General features: G+C 49.2%; 1 protein-coding gene across 2 annotated transcripts; it reads right to left on the bottom strand.

The window, feature by feature from the left end:
- Positions 1-7,072: 7,072 nt before the first annotated feature.
- GFOD2 (Gfo/Idh/MocA-like oxidoreductase domain containing 2) lies at positions 7,073-21,421 on the bottom strand. 2 transcript variants are annotated; one of them, XM_086758397.1, is made up of 3 exons: positions 21,294-21,421; positions 15,267-15,610; positions 7,073-9,336 (listed from the first exon to the last, which is right to left on the bottom strand). In XM_086758397.1, the coding sequence occupies exons 2-3, from the start codon at positions 15,523-15,525 to the stop codon at positions 8,438-8,440; spliced, it is 1,158 nt and encodes a 385-aa protein (XP_086614523.1). In that variant the 5' UTR covers positions 15,526-15,610; positions 21,294-21,421; the 3' UTR covers positions 7,073-8,437. The 2 variants fall into 2 exon arrangements, with proteins under 2 accessions (XP_086614523.1, XP_086614524.1); XM_086758398.1 differs by lacking the exon at positions 21,294-21,421 and adding an exon at positions 19,032-19,081.
- Positions 21,422-21,714: the final 293 nt, after the last annotated feature.

Below are 21,714 nucleotides of genomic sequence, written 5' to 3'. Positions count from 1 at the left end.
CGGAGCTCAGCCCGAGCCCTCGCTGGGTGTCCCCGCTTGCAGGCGCGGCCGGAGCCCTCATGGGCGATGCCCGCGGATCCCGCCGAGAGCTGCCCCCGGGGCAGGACAGCCCTGTGTCGGACTCGCTCTACGGTGGAGGTTGCTCTCCTCCCCGTGCCCTCAGCCTCCCCTTTCCTCGGAGTTTTTGGGGAGGATCCCGCTGGGATCCTGTCCCGTTAACACGCGCCGGCCGCTCGAGCCTTCCGGGCCTGGGGAAGGAGGGAGCTGGGGGCCAGAGGGCTCCCAAACGTACCTCAGTCCTTCGTGGGACCGAGGAAGTCTGTCCAGAGCCCGTCTCTGCTCTGGTGCTTACCCTACGGCTTGGAACAAGGCCGGTACGGTGGATCGAAGCACCCGTAAAAGCAGAACGCTCCTGCAGCTGCAGAAATGGGCTCCCCAGTATCCAAACTTCAATGTATCCCTTGGTGTGTGTCCTGGAACAAAACCTGTTACAGAACAAGGCTTGACTATTTTATATTTTGCTGGAATATTTTCATATTTCTCCTTTCTGTGATTTTCTGTCCAAGTCAAGCAGCTGTACTTTTATTTTCCAGGATAAATCTGACTTAGAGCCTGCTGGCCATCAATCTGAACGGCCATAGTTTGCTGGCCGAGCACAGAAGACTCCTCTGCCTTGGTTGAACCAAAAGCAGCAGAATGACCACAGCAGCCAGGTTCCCTGCACCCGGAGACCACGATGTGCGTGGAGGTGTTTGCCCGTAACCACACTTCTCCCTCATAACAGTGCATCTCGGTGTCATTGCACTGGATCTGGGTGGTTAAACAAATGTCAGGGCATTTATTGCTGAGCTGAGGAGACACGGGTGCTGGGGTCAGCCTTCACCTGCTGAAGCACCCTTTTGATGGCCACATCACTCTCTCCAGGCTATAAAATGCCATCGTGTTTATAAAGGGGCTGTGCAAAAGCCTGTTTCTCCTCCACGGTATGATGAAGACAGAGACCACTTCTTCACTTACAGTTAGCTGCTCCTGAACGCTCCAGGGTGCAAAAGTCAAACAAAATCCTGGCATTTTCCAGGCTGCTGGTTTGAGGGATGGGGCTTGATGCCAGCCTTTGTAGACCGTGCAGCCACGTCTGTGAGGAGGGGTCCCTCATCCCCGTTGCAGTCACCAGTCCCAGACTGGTGCAGCCACAGCCATGCACCACAGAGCCCTGCCCGTCCCTGAGGATGGAGGTTCCCCACCTCCTGGTGACCCCTCCCCAGGACCACCGTGGCCAGCCCCGTCAGCCCAGCTCCACTGTGTTCCCCAGGTGCCAAGGAGCATCCCCTGGGCCCTCTCCAGTTTCTCCACCTCCCTTCTTACGCAAGAGCCCAGATCTGGGTGACCAGTTGCTGGTGCATCACCCGTGGGAGTTAACGGTCTTCCGGAATCTCCTGCCCAACTGACGCCTCCAAACCGTCCCCAGAGCAGAGCCCGGGGGAGGCTTGAAGGGGAGAGATGGGGAGAACAGGCTCGAAGTGACACCGCTCATCCCGTTACCATGGCTTAAAACACTGGCAGTTGGCTTTTGCAGCTTTCAGTGGCCTGTGCCAGTCCTCCTCGTGCTGCTTTGTGGGCGTGGGGCTGCTTCACTGGAGGTTTCGTGGCTGGACGGGGAAGCCGGCGTGTGCAGGGACTGGCGGTGAGATGCTCGGGGCGGGTAACCGGTGCCTGCAGCCTCTCAGGGTTGCGGTCAGTCAGTGGAAATGCTGAAATCATGTTTGGGCATCCGTTTAACAGGCAAACTGGGAATGAATTCAGGAATGAGGTTCTATCAGAAAGGGATAGTCCATGATATATCAGAATGTAATGCTCCTTATTAGGTACTAAACCTGCGTAGGGGCTGCCCCTCTTCGTTCCCAGTGGAAGGGGAGGCAATGCCCAGGCTTTGGCCAGGGGCTGGGTGCCGATGGTTGGCCTGAAGGAGGTACAAGGCAGAGGTGTAAGGTGTGCTGGGGCAGTTGGGGTCTTCTGGCAGCTCAGGGTGGGGCAGGGAAGGGATCAGTTACATGTTTACTAACAAGAGGGGTGATGGAGATGGGGAGCTAATGGATGAGCTCAGCGCTGGCAAGTTTTCACCTCCCTGCGTGCCCAGGTGTATTGGGAATGCTCCTAGGGATGGCTGCTTTGGAGCAGCTTGTGGAGGCCTTGTGCTGGGCACAGCTGAGCCCCCTCAAAGCCACCACCCAGACCCAGGGCTGGGAGGGGGAACTGCTGCCCTGGCAGCTCGGCAGGGAGAGGCGGCCAGTGCCTGCGTCCCTGTGGAGGGGACTCACAGCAGCCTGGCAGAGCACCGCGAGTTGGGGTGAGAGCCCATGCCAAACAAACACTCATGGAGATGTTGGTCTGCAGGCAGCCTCTGCCACTGGCCTAGAGCATCTGCCATGTCAGCCCCGGTGCCGGAGCCGCCTGCCCTGGTGAGGAGCCCCGAGGAGGGGCAGCACGGCAGCTGTGAGCCCGGGCACATCCTCGCTCAGCTGTCTGCAGCCCTGGAGAATCCAGATGTCAAAGCTTTGGAGGTGAAGGGTGATGGTGTGTTGGACGTGGGAGTTGTGTTAAGCATGGGCTTCATCCCTCGGTGCCACAAGCGAACCTTGCCCCCGTGAGAGCCTTGTGTGCAAACAGGGGGTGTCTACGTGTGCCAAAATTTGGGGAGGGGAAAGGAATGGAAAAAGCTCCTTTCTGCAGAGGGTGGATGTCCCTGGGGCTGGGTCTGCTCCCCAGAAGCAAAAGACATGATGTTACTCCCAAGTTTTTTTCAAACTGAGTAAATTAGCCCAAATATTTATCTGTGAGCTTCTAGTTAAACTGCATGAAATGGCAGCTGAATAATTTCCAGCTGACATCTTGTAGAGCTGTTTTCTGCTCTGGTAGCATGCCTGAGGGTGTCCTCAGCTGCTTCCCAGGGCCTGGCAATGCCACAGTGGGTGATGGAGGTGTAAGGTGGCAACCAGAGGCCCAGGAGGGCCAGCAGGACTCAGGGCCACCCAGCCTCACGGTCCCACCCACCACAGCCACTGCAGCAACACAGGTTGCTCCCACTCACCAGACAGCTGGACTCACCTCCAACACCTTGGGGCCACATTGGGTGTAAAACCCTAAATCCCAGTGGTTATTAATGGCCAGGAAGAGGTCTGAGCTACGGTGGCAGGGTCATCCACGCCAGAGCCCGAGGAAAGCAAGCGCAGGGACTGGCAGGATGGGACCATCGTCCGTCAGTGCTGTCCCCATGTCTGCCGCAGTGGTCTGAGGATGGGAGAGGCGTCCTTGTCCACACCAAGCTGTACCAGGAGGAGATGGAGAAGAACAAAGAGCTCTTCCCGGAGCTGGCAGATCTTGGCTGTGTCACCGCACTGCCGGCCTGGCTGCTAGCCTACGGTTTCAAACCTAAGGAGGCAAAGTAAGTCGCCACATCTCCTTCACAAGGCAGCTTTGTGCTGCAACATGGCCAGGATCATCGTGTGAGGAGCAGCTGCCAGTGAGACCTGGCTCTGCCCTGGGTGGGCTGCGTTGCACAAGGGTGAAACAAGGTTGGGAGGAAGGGATGAATTTGGGATGGAAGATATTATTATCCAGGATTTGTGGTTGGACATCATTCTGCTTTGTTTTTTATTTTGTTGAGAACCAAGGAGCTCAGTTTGCAGCAATTTTGCGAGCTGCTAAGAGTTTAAAAGAGCAGATAAACCAGAGAAGTGTGGAAAGGGAGAAGCCCAGGGAGTCATGGGGCTCATGATGGAAAGGGAAATGGCACCTGTGGCAATGCAGTAGCCTGGAGCCATCCATCAGCCACAGTCAGTGGCCACCAGCCATGTCCGGGTCCAGCCAGGGAGGTGACCCAGCGCGGCCAGGGCAGGAGCAGTGACGCGCCCACTGCCCCAGGCACGGCTGTGCCATAGGATGGGCACAGACAAAGGGTGAGGGCTGCACTTGGACACAGCTCCTGTGCCAGGGCATGGAGCCCCCCAAGGTGCCGCAGGGCTCCATGTTCTGCTGCAGCCAGACCCCACGCTGGCCGTACCCCACAGCTGGTTTCTGTCCCACAGGGTCAACTCGCAAGCGCTCCTGTTGCAGCACTCTGATTTCCAGAGGGCACATCCCACCGCTGAGGAGCCGGGCACCCTCCGAGGCGATGCTGGCCTCTCTGCCAAGCAGCAGACGAAAAGGAAGAAAAACAGATGTGTGAGAAGCCTGCGCCCCCCCAGAGGGGCCAGGTCCAAAGGTACGGTCGGTGGGAGAAGCTGGTGGCTGCAGCCACACAAGCTGGGCTGGGCTGGCACAAGCTTGGCGTGTGCTTTAGCTGACTTGTCTCCAGAATGATGCTGGTCTAAGGCTGGATCAGTAGTACAACAGGGTGCTCCCCAGCCCTTCTGCTTCTCCCAGACCTGGCAGTGTCCCCCTGGATGAGGTGATTATGGGGGCTCTGCCACTGGTGAGTTTTCAGTGAGGCACTGTGATTCCCAGGCAGGCTCGCTGTGGCTCTTCCCTCCAGCTGCTCTTTTGCCTCTGGGATGTGTCTGTGTATCCTTGGCTTTTATCCCACCAGGCAGTCTCAGCTCAAGGGCATGGTTCCCCTTCCGGCAGGGGTAATATTCTTCCTTTCCTCCCAGGACTGCTGCAGCCTGTGAGCTATAGCAAAGCCCTGGCAGGGAAGTGAGTGTCAGCGTTGGGCTCTTCTTGTACCTCTCCAGGAAAACGGCCGCGCCTGCAGCTCTTGTACCAGTACATCAACTTTGACATGCCAGAGCTGATTCACCCATCAGTAAAAGAAGTCCCAGAGCGGGCACAGCCAAGCCAGGTTCCTGCAGCCCCCGGGAGGGCAACTGCTCCACAGCTGAAGGGTGAGCTCCAACAAGGTTTACTTGGTTCCTCGGTTCCCCAGTGAGCTGGCCTTGTCCTGCCAGTGACCAAAGAGAGACCTGCTGGTCCCCATAGCTCATCCACCTAGAAATGGAGGCTTTGCCTTTGCCTGTGTGGGTTTTGTCACCTTATCCTGTTTCTTCTGCCCTTGCCTCTAGCTTTTAGAGAAGCGGCTTGGATGTCTCTGGGTCACCATTTGCAGCAGCTCTGCCCTTAGGTTTTTTCTTGAAGCTCTGAGGTGGCCCAGCCAAAAAGAGCAGGACCTTTCCCCTTAGGATAGCACTCTTCAGTTGAGTCCAGCATCTCCAGGTTCCAGAGTTGTTTTCCAAGATTTGGCAGGACAAAGCCATGGCCAGCCTGAGCTGGAGCTGGTGACAGTCCTGCTCCAAGCTGGAGACAGTCCTGCTCCAAGCTGGAGATCAGGCTGGAGACCCAGAGCAGCCGTCCCACTCACGCTGCTGGGACCTGCCATCCTGCTGGTGCAGATACTCAGCCTGTCTCTGAGGAGGTGGCTGGGCTGTTGATGCACTCTCTCCTCTTGCAGGTACCTGAGCCAGCAGCGCTCCGGAGATCCTGGGAGTGGGTGACAAATCCATGCAGGTTGATATTGATAGGATGCTCAGATACGCAGCTCACCCAGTGTCACGGCTCTTTCCTCAGTATAGCCACATGGCTTTCTGCCTCGTTTGGCTTGTACAGCAGGGTGGTGATCATCACCTGGCTCACACAAACAGCTGTGGGTTTTTGGTTTTTTTTTTTTTCCTGGTTGCAGATAACTTGATTTCCCTGAAAAAAAAAATCATTATAAAATACACCTGCATGTCACTTGGCCTTAGGTTGCATGTGCTGTCATTCCTTCCTCATGTGTGAAAAGCAGGAGGCCAGGGACCAGCCTGGAGACCGGCCACTGGAGCTCAGCCTGCGCAGGGGACGGTGCAGTGCTGCCTTTCAGCCTGGCAGACAGCAGAGCGTGGCCTGGTCCCCCCCTGCCAGCAGCGCTAACCAGGAGGTGCTCCCACCGCATCCGCGTCAGACAAACAGGGATTGCACAGGGAGATCCAGACTTCACGATATGGATCCGCCTCATCCAAAGGAGCGCTCCTTTGGCTGCCATCCCACTCTGCCTGTGCAGGGCAGCTGGAGGCTGCAGCCAGCCTACCAGAAGCTCATTTCACCTCTGTACACGCACCCAGGAGTCTGGGCACCCTCCTTCCTCTGCTGCGATCATTTGGGTCTGTCTGGAGATGTTTTGTGCTTTTCTGCTCCTGTAGAAGTTGTACTTATGGATTTTGTGCCCAGTACAGTCATACTGACAAAGACACAAAGGAAGGTTCTCAGTTCAAACAGGACAGCTTCAAAACAGACCCAAAACAGGCATGAAGGAAGCCAGAGCTGTTCTGTCTGAACAAAGGCAATGACTTCCAGGTGAGCTCAGGAGACATTATCTCACCTGCTTTCCATAGCACACAGACAGGAGATGCTCAGAGCTATGGCAGGAACACCCGCCCTCTGCCTGGAAAGGAGGCTTGCAGAGATGCAGCTCTCACTGCTCCACCTAGGAACACTGAATGAATTTCAACCATTTGTTTTCTCCATCCAGCTCACGCTAGAGATGAGACTGCGCAGAGCACAGGAGCAGCCACGCTCCTTGCCCTTAAAACAGCATGGCAGTAGACTTGTTTCTGTCAGAGTTTTAATGTGTTGGAAGTAAACACCCAACAGTAAAGTACAGATCTGATTTACACACTGAGCAATTAAAGAGGTCCCATCAGTACTATGGGGATTTTGCTTCTTAGTGTCTTCCAGCGATTTCTACAATGAGTCAGGCAGAAAAATAAAGACTAACCACAAAAGTGGACAGGGTAAGTCCAAGATAGGCAAGAGGATCTCCAAAACCAGCTACTCAACAGCTGTAATCTGAAGGAAACAGCAAAGAGGCGGGAAATAGATCTTCTAGTGGGACTTACTTTCCCTTGCTGATAAATGGATGACACTTGCTAGGATAGCACAGAGCTGTCTCCTACTTCTACACCCAAGCTGCCCAGCTGGCAGCAAAAGAGCACAGAAATAGGAAAGGACTCACCAGGTACCGAGCCCCAGCTGCAAGTCTTCTGTTCACATTTATGAGGATGGTTTCAGCTTGACCAAATCAAAGACAAAGCACACAGCCTCATAAAGAATGCCCTCAAAAAACACAACTTTTTATTTCTGTAGAAAACAAGATACTTCTCAGGAAGGACCAGCTTATGAAACAGCAGTTTGCATGTTAATATAAATACACAGGGTTACAATTTAGTGGGAAATACATATAAAAAAAAGCTTTCAAGTACACAAAATAAACATAGTAAAACTGGATTATCCCTTCCGCACACCTGCCTCAGACAGAAACGTTTCCCAAACGGAAGGAACTTCCACCCATGATCTGCCAACAGATCTCTCCACTGGACACAAGCTGCAGGAGGGTGTGACGGTGGGCAGGGCCAGAGGGTTGATACCCAGGGTTTGAGATCCCAAGCAGACAGCTCAGTCCCATTCTCTTAACTATCAGGATGCTGTAGTGTGACAATTACCCAGCCAGCACGTTAAGAGGGCTGTAAGAGGTAGGAAATACCTCCTTACTTCCATCTTCAGGTCCCCAGCAGGTTAATGCGGTACAACTTCATTACCCACGACACTGGAAATCCTGTGACCCCGGGAGGCATTTATTAACAGTCACAGAAACGAGAACGTAGCCCCACAGTCACGGCACCGGTGCTGCCAGGCTGTAAACACAACTGACGGGCACAGAGCTTACGGAAAAAAGCGGCTGGATGCAGGCAGGCTCTTGACTAGAAGGAATAATGTGTACAAATACAGAAGAATTGCATAAATCATCACAGACTTCCTGAAGATTTTCCTGCCAAGACGCAGTCAGAGAATTCATAGCATCATTTAAATAAAATATCAGTTTAAATGAATTTGAAAGGAATTTGTCACGTGCAGGAAGCCAAAAGGCTGACCCTTATGTTACAAACTTTAATCCCTTCCTTCTACTTTTTGTCCCATAGGAGTTTAGAGCCCTGTTACATCACTAAACTCTTTTATAAAATTTTACAAACTGAGGAGTAAAACTTAACCAGTCTCCAAGAGAGAAGGAAAAGGCATCTGAACAACAGGTACTCCCTGGTCTTGCTCTACATGCTTTCCTGTTAAAATAGTTAAAATAAGCAACCTGTGCAACAGGGGTTGTGCCCCACTTCCAAGCCATGCAATGGCAGAGATCCCATGCTTCACTTCAGCTGCTGCAAGTGCAAAGGGCAATTCAAGTTTTCCTAGCAGTCCCCAAGACCAAAATTAAATGTTTGCAAAAACGGAAACATTTAAAATTCTTTCAACAATTTAAATCAGAACAGTTTCTATCAGAACATGACATATTTTGCACATTCAAAAAACCAAGGAACTTGGGTTATTAAATAAGAATCTACACATCTTAAAAACGGAGAGGTTTTTTACATTACAGCCAGAAGTGTTAATTGTCCTATCTCCCAAACAGGAATGTTCATAAGTTATTTCTCTGAAGCGCCTCACAGAGGTTTTGATTGGCATCTGGTTCCTCGGTCATCACCTCCACAGCCTCCCACTCCCCTGACCTGCTGGATTTCTTGATGGCCTCTACTACACTCTGCATGTACAGACCATCTTCAAAAGAGGCTGCCATGGAGACAGGTTTATGATCCCATGTCCGACGGTCTTCCTGGTCTTGGAAAGACTGCCGCAGTGCTTGCACCATGTACACCATTCCTTTTAGGTAAAGCAGGGGTATGTCTTTAAACCCCTTATCCAAAAGGCCCTTGTTGACAGTCAGAGAGTCTGTAAACAGTAGTTCTTCTTGGAGCGCGGTGTTTTTCTGCCCATACAAGTCCGTCCCGCGAGCTATGAGGCGACCGGTAGACCCAACAATCATGACCTCATGGATGAATGATCCAGGCATGTTGAAGTTGAGAGTCACAGTGCAACAGACACCCTCGCTCATTAGCATCTGGAAAAAGCAGAAGTCATCGCTAGTGACGTGGCGGATCCCACTTATAGCTGTGTTCTGCTTCACAAAAGTCTTGAGCAAACCATGGACCTTCTCTGCTCTCCTGCCGATGAGGTGAGTCAGGAGGTCGATGATGTAGGTTCCCATTGTATGCAGACCACCTCCTCCCATCAGCTCATCACAGATCCAGTTGTACTTGTGGCTGAGCAGGCTTCCCCCATAAACTCGTACGTCGCAGATCATCACATTGCCCACGTAGTGTTCTTCTATCAACTGCTTCATCTTCACAAAGGCGGGTAAGAAACGGAGAACATTACCAACGATGCTCATCAGCTTGGGGTAATACCTGGCAGCTGTGACCATCCTGAAGGCATCCACAGAGGTAGCAGCTTTCTCACAGATCACATTCTTCCCTATTCCTGCAGCACAAATGGAGAAAAAAAAAAATACATATATATATATATATAGCACACATGATCAAAACATGCTCAGACACCCCAAAGGTTGTCAACAAATAGTGTTTTTAAGAGTCAGGCTTTCCTGCTGCGATTTCAAAGGCAAAGGTCTGGGAACTAAAATAGGAACGCCAAGTGCAGCAAGACTCAAAGCTGCTTCCAAGATGCTCCGGTTGCAGAGCTGACAAACTCCCACAGAGAGCGGCTCCAAATAAAGAGAGGATTTTTACATCATGAAAGATAAATGGCCAAATGGCATCACATGGCATCAAAACAAGACACAATTTGCCTGTTGTAGCTATAAAATTATTTGAATGCCTTTACAGCCAGAGGAAAAAAAAAAAAAGCCTGCAGGGTACATGACGGAAAGAGGTGAGTGAAGGGGAGATTTGATTTTCACTTTGTACTTCACCATCACTCTGAATTTATTATTTTAAATAGATTAATAGAAATGAGACATGCAAGATACTTAGTGGCCTGTGTACAGAACACAGAATTAGAAATAATGTTCTGGTAGGTGGATTTTTTTTAAAAGGATGGCTAATTGCAAAGCAAAACATTTTGGTCTGCACGTACAGCCTACCGGTACAATCAGACTGCAAAGGTGACTGAGTTACACATGAGAGCTGCGCTCGCAAGCTGACCCACTGCGTTTTTATTCCTACTGATGCACTCTGTCGTGTGCTCAGCCTGAATCAATGTGGGCAGTCAATAATTCATGAAGCAGAAAAAAAGTAACACAAACCAGCATCCCAGCGCAAGCTCCAACCAAATTCCTACATTCAGTGCTTTGCTGGTATTCCCTCTTCCTTCCTCATCTTCACCCATTTCTCACGGCATGGCTTAACTTTTCCACATACATCTGTTCTGGTAAAATACCTATCTAAATATTTTTCAAATGTAACAACCAGGTGTATACCTAGAAGTCTCCAGACATGAACTGGTGATGCAAGACCTGAAGGTCAGTCACATCATACCACAGTTTCTGCCTAAGAATTGCAGGAACCACCGCACATGGTGGTAGGCACCTCTCAAAGCTTCTCCTTACCCAGGTCTGGACTGTGTTCCCTGCTCAGAACAGGTTTTAATCCACTCCCCGATGAGAAGATTCCAGCACAATCGCTTCAATCGGTCTCTCACACACAGGGGAAGCCAGATCCCCCACTGCAGCTCCTGTTCCCAGCACTCCACCTCCTAGCTGCACTGAGCAAGCCCTTGAGGAGCCATCCGAGCAGCCCAGGGGACAACTCAGCCAGGAGACAACTACAGCGAAAGAAAACTCAGAACCTGTATTTCTTGTAGACACAAGCAAAATCCAGTCAGAAAATGACAAGTCTACAATTTTCAGTAGTCTCTTCCAAAGACATTCCCTAAATGATGCAAGTCAACAGAAGCTTTAAGAACAAAGGGTGAGGTCAAACTCCCTGCGAACACCTCTGCAACCCCCAGCCCACTGGCAACCCCCTATTTCAGGGACCATTTCTGACTCTCCCACACCCAGTCCTGCTGCTGAGATGAGGCACAACGCTCTGTTCAATATTCTGCAAGGCTAGCTGAAGCATCTTAAGGCAGAGGGAAAAGAGAATAAAACGCCACCATTGCCAGCAGTCCTTAAACAAACCATCTATTCCTGTGTTCAGGAGCAAAATCACCGGCTAGATTCCAAGAATTTTCAAACCAATTCCTGATTTAGTAAATAAATTAACATTTAAAAAAGGTCTCAACTCTCATGAATATAATATAGCCTTCATGGCTTCACTCAATGAAATACCAGATTTAAAGTGTATTTGCATCCTATGGAAGCAATAAAAAAGCCAAGACCTATTGGACAGCAGAATAAACTGGACTATTTTCTCCTACAGGAATCTTAATGTCTCTAGTCAGATCCACACTGTCCATCAGCAACAAGGCCTTGGCTTCTCCTGCAGCTGCCACATCCAAAACTTGCCATACGTGAAGTATTTTACGGTCCTGATTAATAAAATCCAAGCACAGAAAACTCATTGCTTTCTCACGCTACCTGGTGGATGCTACCCACAGCCGTGACAGGAGCTGGGGATGGAAACAGGTCCCAGCAGTTGCCAGGACCCCCGAGCACCACTCCTTGTTCCTGGTAAGGAGGGTGCCAGCACGGGCAAGGGGAAGGGACTCTGCAGCCTGATGGGGTCCTGGGAAGGGGAGTGTTCATGAACAGATGGGAGAAGTGCAGCCCAAACCTTAAAGAGTCAGCTCTCTCCACAAATCAACGTGCATGTGAGCTGGGGTCTCCTCTCTGCCTCAGGCTGGGTGCAAACCAGCAGGCCACAAGGACACTGAGACCACACCTTGCCCACCGCTCCACCAAGGAGGTCTTTCATGGCCCAGGAGGGCCTGCTGTGCAGCCTGGACAGTGAGAGGTCCTGCTGCCCTATGTCCGGGTGGGATGTGCAGGTGAGCCAACGCAACAAGCAGGGGCACCCACGCACAGAGGTGTCCCTGCAGCGCAGTCAGGGGGGGACCAGCGGTGTGCCACGCAGCCTGCCCAGGCAGTGCGAGGAGCGGGCTGGGCTGGGACAGCCTTCTCACCGTGGCAGCTACCACTTCACCTCTTTGGTTGTTTCTTTGCCTGGATACCACAGCCACAGCTGCCCATCCAACACTTTCCATGAACAGCTAAAGTCCCCAGCCTTTCCTCTCTCTGCAGGAGTTATAATGTTGACTCAAACTACTAAGATCTATTTATCCCATGTAAATATGTCCATTGAACTCAAGCCCTAGTTCTTTACTCCCCCAAATAATGTCAGATACCTGAGGCTGCACCTAGGAAGACATACAACTGGCTGCTGTTGAAGAACACCTGACCACTGCTTTGTCCACCACAAAAAACTGGGAGTGTCTGAGGACTCTTCCTAAATAACCTGTTCAGATGTACTAAATAAGCTGTTCAGATGTACTTGCTTTGGCATGAATGAACGCTCATTCCAAAACACGCTCCTTCGTTTCATTTCTTGTTTGCCTACGGTTTGAAAAGACCTCCATCCATGCTACTTGTGACAGAGCCAGGAAGCACAATATGCAAAGAGGACTCATAGCATGCTTGCTCGTCCTGTTTCAAGAACAGGAAATCTGATTTCTCACAACACAAAGCAGTGATAAAGTCCTTCATAATTAACATATATGTGCTATAATTTGTAGGGACACCACAAAATCAGAAGGTCAAATATTCTATGCTGGAAAGATGCCTTAAACAATGTAGTCAACCAGTATAAACCAAGAGAGACAAGTACAAGGTTCCTCTGTAGCCACTCCACAAACCATCCGTTTGACGGCTGGGCTCAATACGTGGAGCAGCATTATCTTTAGCATCCTGAAGAAATCTTACTCTGAGGACTTCTTGTGTTCTGCTTCCCGGAACTTCACCTCACACACAACCATCCCATGTTTTATGTTCCACTCCAGCCGGTAACTCCGCTGTGGGCTCACCTCATGCAAAGATGGATGCATTTTAACTGTGGGACATGAACCACAACACAGACATTTTGTGAAATTAATTTAGTTCCTCTGAGATCAAAAGAAGCACAAATTTTAGGATAGCTTCTTGCTTTGCCTGTTGTAGAGGTAAACCATAAGATTACACTGATTTTAATCGGAATTATCCTCTGGGCTTTGATCTGCTCTGTCTGGTTCATGAACTCAATCCACTGCTACCAGTTTGTTCCCACCGTGCCAAAGTTGCATCCAGGCTTGTTTATGGATGTCTGTCATTAAGAAACTTACGCAAGCAAATTACACTGCCTGGAAAAACTGGGTCTCTCTCTCCTCTCTGCCAGAAATAGTAATGTAAGCATATTTTATTATTTTTTTTAAAAAGTAACTACAAAAAAAAGTACACAAATACGTAATAAAAGTGTAAGCTCTTTAAAAACAAACAAAAAAACCCGACCAAAACAAAACACATAAGGCCATTATCACTGCACCACATCTTATCTTTCCTAAAGCCCAGACTTCCAGCTGGTAAACACCAATATATGATACACAATTCGCAGCCAATGATTCTCCAATTATAAACATCACTGTATCAAGCTCAACTTTCAGAGAAAATGTACTTGCCATCTTTGGCCCTCCCCTGATTTTGTGTTCCTTCACAATCAGAGCAAGCTGTTCAAAACTGGCTTAAAACATGTCACCACACACTTTGTAGTGGATCTCTAAATATCATTGCGAGGAGCCTAGAAAGCAGAAAGACAAGGGCAGCATCACACTGGGTCTGAGATGTCTGCATCGGTTTGCAGATGAGAACATTTTGGCCCAGACAGAAGTGAAGAATAAACCACACTTTACTACCTCATCTGCTCATTTCCCTAGCTTTTTCAGCGTTCCACTTATCTATACTTGCAGTCAAGCGTACCTATCACCTCTGTACTTCTGCACCAGCTTTATTGGCCTTTCCTCCTCTGGGTAATGCCATCTTACAGGTTCTCAGCCTTTGAAGAAAGAATCTCAATTCATTTTAGTTAATAATTCACCAGAGAAGATTCAGTCCTCTCCTTTTAGCCTACTTGATCAAGAGCTGCAACAATTAGTGAAACGCTTATTACCTAACAAGTGTTTAAAAGAACTTTTAGCATATTTAAAGAGATAAATTCTAACTTACAGTTCAAATATTCAAAAATTAGAATACCTTAAATTCAAAGGACAGTAGTCTAACAAGGTAAACAAACAAATCTAACAAAGTAAAAAAGAAAAAGAGAGGGGAAAAAAAAAGCGCCTCAAATCTCTCTCTGCATATCTAAGTGGCATTGCAAATGTTTGTGCAGGGAGTTGTTTACTTCCAAAACAAATTACTGTAGAGGAAAGAGGCTAAGAACAACAAACCACCGTGGTTCACATGGTTTGAGATACTACCCACCCTAAAATTAACTTGTGCAGATCTCCTGTAAACACAATAAAAATATCACACTTGTTATTTACAGAATTAGACGCAAATGCACACCCACGCTGTACTACCTGAGAGGACATTACCACTACAAAGTCACAGGCTGGAGAATTAAGAAATGTCAGGATGCCCAGGCAGCTGGCTCCCACCTCCCTGCACAACCAGTCTGGGGTGTCATCCCTCCTCTCCCAGGCACCTTCACTCAGTTCATCTTGGTGGATTCCTCCTGCTGTCCCCAACATCTCCTCCTCCCCCAGCATCTGCCCTCCTGTGTCAGGTGGAAGGATTCCTCCACCAAGTCTGCACCCAGGACCATACCAGCCTGCTACGGACATGGGTGTCCAAAGAGAGCTCCAGGTGGTGGCCAGGGTCACAGCACGCTGGCTGAAAGCAGCATCTGCAGAGCATTTAGGTCCTAACTCAGAAGACCTACTGAGTACTTGCAAACATTTTTTTTTCAAAGGCTTTTAACTTTTAAGTTTGGTTTTATTTGTGTGGAAAACAGACAGCAGAACTGAAGAACCCCCCCACCTCAGCTTCCCCCCACACCTCCTGTCTTGGCAAATCTTGGTTTCCTATTGCAGAATGTGAGAAGATTTTAAATGCATTAACCAACTTAAGTTGTCTGAGTTTGGGTTTTTTTTTTAAATGGGCATAAAAAAATTATACCCTATCATCATCATCTCAGAAACAGCTCATTTTTATTAAAACCTCTCCACCATAAGTTCAGTCTGAAGAAGACATGGGATATTTTAGGCCAATTGGTTGAAGATTTGCAAAGCTATATGCAATTATAAACAGTATTTTTATAAAAAAATCTAAGTAACTTTTCTCACGGATGGCTCTATCAATTCCACACAAAATCTTTAGCACTGCATTTGCATGCTGGTGCAATCAGAATTGTGTTGGGATGCACTTCAAATTTCAATCTGTCAACGAGCTATGAATTTGTGGTCCAACTCTAAAGATAAAAAGGTACCTAGAGCCTTCACAGCAATTTGCCGAGTTAGTGGTGGAGGGATGTTGATGCAAACCAAATCTACGTCTTGGTGCAGCAAGACATCATCAGTCCGACTTGTGTAGAAGGAGATGTTCATTTCCTCTGCCAGCTGTTTGGCTTCTTCTTCGGTCTTCCCCCAAAGTGCTTCAACAGAGAAGCCTTCTGCTCTCAGCAAAGGTACCAGTACTCGGGCGGTGCTGCCAGTTCCAAACACACCCACTCCTGGAAGCATTTTCATTCTGCATTCATTCAAGCATCAGGGTCTACACGCAGGCCTTCAATAAAGTGTTCAGCTCCTCAGCTTTCCGTTCCATCCACAGCTCCTAAAAGGTGAAAAGTTACAAGTCAGTATCAACAAAAGGCACACTTTGACATCAAATCCATCTAGCCTGACTGCTGGCTTCTATCCTTCATATGGCATTGAAAATTTTCAAAAAGCCTCATGAAATAAAACAAAAAACAAACCCCCAAAAACTTGCAGTCTTTAGAGAAACAGTATTAAGGGATAAGTCAAACAATCCTACTGCAGAAGAATGTTAAGAAAGCAGTTTGACAAAGACATGAGCATCTCCTGAGCTTCAAAACTCAGGACGCATGTACAGAAACACACACAAGCAGGCCAGGACAAACCAGAGACGGTGAGGCACAAAGCGGGAGTGACAGGAAGCGTCAAGGAGACAGGACATAGAATCTATTGCACCGGCAGTGAAAGCAGCGCTGCCGTAGTTGTGGTGATGTAAGTCTCTAAATTAGATAAAGGTTTGTGAGATGAGGTAATATCTTTTATTAGACCGACTGAGATAGCTGGAAATAATAGGCAAGCTTTTGGACACGTAAATCTTTCTCCCAAATTAAATGCACAAACTGAAAACAACTACTTGGAGCTTAACAATTTTATGGCACATAGCTCAGCCACTCCAGAGAACATCTAGAAAGTGTATATTATGGGGAAAGCCTGGATTCACAGAGCTTGTTTAGCCTGGGGAGGAGGAGGCTACAAGGAGACAAAATGTCAGTGTTTAAGCAGATAGGAAACTGCTTTCAGAAAGGAAAAGGGCGCTCCCTACGTCCATTGTGGTTGTTAAAAGTTTTACTTGACTCGTGACAGTTAAAAATATCTCCTCCTTGCCCATGCCATTTAATCTCCAGGAGTGCAGGGTTTTGCACACAATTATTATATTCCCTACAGACAAACATTTGGTTAAGTCACACTTCTTTTGTTCTTTTATGTAATTCCTGGTAAATTAATCCCTTCAGATCCCTACTCACCAGTTTGTCTTAGAACTGCTTCTGCCAACAACTGGCTGAATTGCCTTTAGCATTCATTTGAGCACTAACTTTGAGGAGAGATGTCAGGAGTTGTCTCAATCTTTCACACCGCAACAACCTACGATCTGGCCTTCATTCTGTGCCTTTTAAAATTCTTATCTACGACACCCACTGCTGACCTTTTCTGAATGATCTTTTTAAGAAAGAAAAAGCTTTCTTAATTTTATAAACATGACAAATTCAGTTTTCTTTAGAAGCTTACATGAAAAAGCAAAGACCATGTTGCAAAGAGAACTGGTACCAACACCTTTGGAAAAAAACCCCAACAAGCAACAAGAATCATGATCCGTTTTGGAAAGAGTCACACATCTCCCCATCCGAAAATACTCATGCTAAGTTAGAACGTGTGAAAGCAAATCCCAACTCAGCATCAGGAAGTGCCAGCACGCAAGTCAAACTACCCACACTGCAAAATGCTATCAGGATTTTGTTAGTCTGGGGGTGCTAACACCGACCAGCATGACAAAACCGCAACCCTGACTGAATTTCTAGGTGTTTGTGTGGTATACATACTAAACCAGGAAACAGAAACAGCAGCACTTGTGAGTATTTATTTTGCAAACCATAAACAAATGTTTACAGGTGCTACAAAACACCTGATCAAATATTTACTGAATTAATTCTGCATGTTTTTCGCTTGTTCTGTGTGATGTTAGGTTTGCAGGGATATGTTCATTGTCTTTCTTTATAAAGATGAACAAAGTTCGTTTGAATTAACTCCTTTTTATCTGACATTTAGCAGAACACTCATATAAGGATGGTATCAAAAGGATCTTGAAAATATTCACTGTTCTATGCAAAAGGGTTATTTACTGGCAGGAACAATAGCTTGTATTCAGGCTTGTTTTCTATAAATGATGCAAACAAAAATAAAATCTTGCAACTGGATGGACAGTAACTATAACTGTTCAAGTCTCCTCGCACCTGTACTTGGCAGTTTACAGGCGGGAAGAAGAAAAACTACTTGCAGCAAAAAAGAGCATCATCTTCTTTTGAACAGACACAGACTGAGCAAGGGGAAACAGAGGCAAGGTGAGCGTGTGCTGCTAGCACCAGGTCGCACAGACGTGCTCAACAACGTCAAAAGTTCAGAAAAAGTTGAATTCTTTGAAAATGCTACTAAGACCACACTGTAGCGCTTCACACGTGCAACAGGAGACTCCTGCTACTCAGATAAGCCTATTTTTGTAACGCTTGCTTATTTTAAGTTTTACTTTTTTCTGTTTCCCATCCAATTGCCTCTTAAAAAAAATCTCAGTCAGGTGGAATTAATTTTAAACTCACTTATTCCCAAAACGTAATGTGCTGCCGCATTGCTGTCACTAGCGGCTGTCGGCACAAACCCACAAAAGCTAGCGTTTTACTTCCATGGAGACCAGCTCCTGATGATACGAGAACTTAAGGACACCAGCTCACCAGTAGTACCACAACAAATCAAGCACTGGCCAACCTGGCCGCAGCAACAACTTCTGGCAAGGCAGCCATGCTCTCAGGGTATGAAGACATGGCTTGCACACAGTCACAGGGCCCAGCAGGGTTTGAGACCCCTCCCCAAATACTGCAGCCAGCGGCTCTGCAGAGAGTGGCACTGACCAGAGGACATGCTTCGTTTCCCTCACCCGAGAGGCACCTGCAGCCTCTTATTCCCTCTCCAGTCTTCCACCAACTGGGAAGTCATGGTTTGTCAGGACAGTCACAGTGGGACGGATGTGGATGCTGAAGGGCAGCAAAACCACAGCCCTTGCACAGGGCAAGTCACAGAGCATACGCAGCACAGGCGGCACTAAAGCAGACACTGGAAGAGCTGTAACAGGTTCAACAAGAGCTTTTGAAAAGGGGTACATATGGGTACACCTCCTGCGCACACACCTGGCAGACACACTCAAGCACCGGCAGATGAGACGTTCCAGCCTAGGCCACCCTGGGGAAGCAATGTAAAAACCCACTGTGCAAAATGAGGCTGCAGCTAAGGAGAGAGGCAGCTGTAATTAACAGCCTATGAAGAACAAATAGAGACCACAGAAGAACAGCACTGTGCCATCGCAAAAGCCCCTAGAGTACTGTTCTCTGGAGCTCTAAGCTCTAATGCCTCTCCTCTAAGAGAGGGGAAAAAAAAAAAAAAAAACACAAAAAAAAACCTGGAAATGATGCAGGCAAAGGTGATCAAAAGCACACAACCTCTACACAGCTATGATCTAAGCAAGCAAAGGTTCCTCAGTCTGGAAGAGCCATGACGGAGAGATGCCACAGAAGGTAAGAGTGTCATGAGTGGCTTGGGATGGAGAAAAAACCAATTTTTCACTATCTCCCTCAATGCAAGAACAAACGAAACAGAGCTCAGAGAAAGCAGGGTCAAAACAATCTCAAGAATGTTGTTCCTTGCACCGAACTTTGCTAAATTGTGAAATGCCTTACCACAGGATACTGTAGACATTAGCTGTTTGGAGGAGTCAGGGGAGACCAGGTATGAACTTGGCAAGAATCCACTGAGGGTCACTGAACACGCCGAACTCACATCTAGCACAAGAAGTAGCTGAGCTGAAAACTAGTGAAAAAATAGATTCAGCAGAGCATGAAAACAGCTCTGAGAAAGAAATGTCTGAAACTGTGACCAAGAGCAGCTTAGAATTAGGTACAATTTCTACATATTGACTCGAAGACTCAGCGAGTCTAAAACCCTCAAACAAGTCTCACCAAATTAGTTACACAGATCATTAAAAGCCTTTTATAAGCCAATCTTTCAGAAAAGGAAAACCCTCATGCATTGGTATCTCCGGTGATCAAACACGGGAATGAACACTTTTCTAAGACCTCTCCCATGGAAACACCAAAAGGCAGGGCTTCAACCTGGAAGTGAAAAACCAGACTGAAACAGGTATCTCGTATACCAGGAGATACAGACCAAGCTCCTTTTTAGAGAGATGAAATAAGCAATGCCTGCAACATCATCCCAAACTTAGGTTTTCAGACACAAGCACTTAAAGATCTTTAATCTTGTTGCTAGCTGCCATTCATTTTTGTGGCCACAAAATGTTTCCATTTTTGCTGAACCTCATGGTGAGTTTGAAGTCCCATCCTACAGCCATAGAAAGCAGCTGTTTGACTTTTTTGGAATATACAGCACCAAGCATTCATGTGACCCAGTGCAACGGAAAACCTGACGATTCCTACAGGATACAATTCAATTCCACATTGAAGTAGTCAGGGAGTTCAGAAGGCAGAAGTCTCAAAAACTAAATAGTACAGTCAAGGACTACAGTGCCCAGAAACCACTGTGGACCATTACAGACAGCCAAAGGTAGTAAAAGAAAAACACTCTGTGTCCAAAAAGATGCTGGTCAGTCAGGGTGACACTGGCTCTGCAGAAAAAGAAAAAGCAATTCATGCTTCTCCAGCTCATCCTAAAAACTTCCACTTTGGTTCCAAGGAAGGTGAGGCACGTGGTGGAGGAGCACATGAGCAACAGGCGCACTGTTTTCATCCAGTTGGTCATTGCTCTTGAGTCAGCAAAGAGAGTAAAGACAAGTAACAAGCGCTATACAAGTAATAAAGTTGTTACTGGTTGTGACATCCTCATGGATCTTCAGGTTGCATGAGAATCTTTGACAAAAGGCTACACAGGAACTACTTAGATTTTCACTTTGCAGCAGAGGTCTTACACCTGTGACATTAATGCACTGCAGAGACCTCCTGTGAAAACAGACACTGCCCCAGAACTGTCAGCTCTGCAAGAACCCCAGCAGAGGTGACCGAAGTGCTAGTAGAGACTGTGGGCATCACTCTGGAAGCCAGCAAGGTCTCTGCAGGAACACAGCTGGGGGAACTTCACCGGACCACCCTGAGAAGCTGGAGGTCACCTCCCACGTTAAGTCATTTTTTTCCTGTCAAACTGTTCACCCAGCCTTCTAGCACCTACCCAAAGCTCTGTATGCAACCGTTCATACGTGCACGTGGTTCATGCGTTGACACCAAAGGGACAGACGTGCTTTCTTGACTAAACGTGCTTTCAATCCCGTGCAAGCAGCCTGGGCAATAACCCGTGAGTCCAAAGCCTCGAGTAACTCTCACCACACCTCAAGGCCAGCGCAGCGCTCAGTCCTTCCTGGTCCGGATGCGCAACGGCAAAGGCCCCGTGCCTGGCACACGGCTTCCCGCAGGTGCGGCCCGGGGTCCAAGGCAGCACTGCAGACCGCGCCGGAGACAGCGGCGGCTGGAAAATTGTGGGAAACCAAAACGGCCCTCACGCTACCACCGTGCTGCAAAGCTTGGGGCAGGGCCACGGCAGCCTCGGGGGTGGCTCTAGCACGGTCCACGGTGCTCTGTGTGTGGCCTGCGAAACTGCTCTTTGTGCCTGGGTCCCTCACGGGGCTGGGCCGGGCTGGCTCTCACCTCACCGGGCTGGGCCGGGCAGGCCCCACCTCACCTCACCGGACCAGGCAGGGCAGGGCAGGCCAGGCCTCACCTCACTTCGCCTCGCCTCACCTCACCACACCTCAGGGGGCCGAACGGGGCAGGTCCCTCCCTTCCTCCCTCCCTCCCCTCACCCCAGGGCACTGGCCCACACAAAAGTGCTGCCGAGCCCCCCAGGCCCCTTCCCGGCCGCACCCGGCACAACATCCCGGGCCAAGGCCGCGGCCCCGGGGAGAGGGCCCGGGGAGCGCCCCGCGCTGCCCTTACCTGCCGGCGGAGGGGGCCGCCGCCGCCGCCGCCCCGCCTCGCCCCCCGCGCATCCTCCCGCCGGGCGCGCTCCCGCGGCGGCCGCTCGCTCCCAGCACGGAGGGCGGCGGCGGCGCCCTGCCCGGCCCGCGCAGGCGCCGCGGTCCCGCCCCTTCGCCGGGTAGCGGGTCCGAAAATGGCGGCGCCCGGGGCAGCTTCGCCCGCTGCGTGGAGGGCAGCCTATCCCTCGGCTGGACAGGGGCGGGAGGGCGGGCCTTCGGCCAACGGACAGCGCCGGCAGCCAGTAGAAAATCGGCGCGGCGCCTCGTCATCCCCTTGATGAGCTCCCCCCGAGCCTCTCCTAGCAGGGATGCTGCCAGCCCCTGCTGCGTCGCCCCAGTTTGTCCCCGTCTCCCGTGTACTGGGGAGCCCAGCACCGAAC

This window comes from Chlamydotis macqueenii, chromosome 13, assembly GCF_036417535.1.
Source record: "Chlamydotis macqueenii isolate bChlMac1 chromosome 13, bChlMac1.mat, whole genome shotgun sequence".
In the NCBI taxonomy this organism is placed as follows: Eukaryota; Metazoa; Chordata; class Aves; order Otidiformes; family Otididae; genus Chlamydotis; species Chlamydotis macqueenii.
This window is presented reverse-complemented; position numbering and strand designations above follow the sequence as displayed.

Coding starts and splice junctions, on each gene's coding strand:
- GFOD2 (XM_086758397.1), bottom strand. CDS start 15,525: ATGAAAATGCTTCCAGGAGTGGGTGTGTTTGGAACTGGCAGCACCGCC. Junction 9,337..15,266: donor AATTGCTGTGAAGGCTCTAG/GTACCTTTTTAT, acceptor TTTGTGCTGCAG/GAATAGGGAAGAATGTGATC.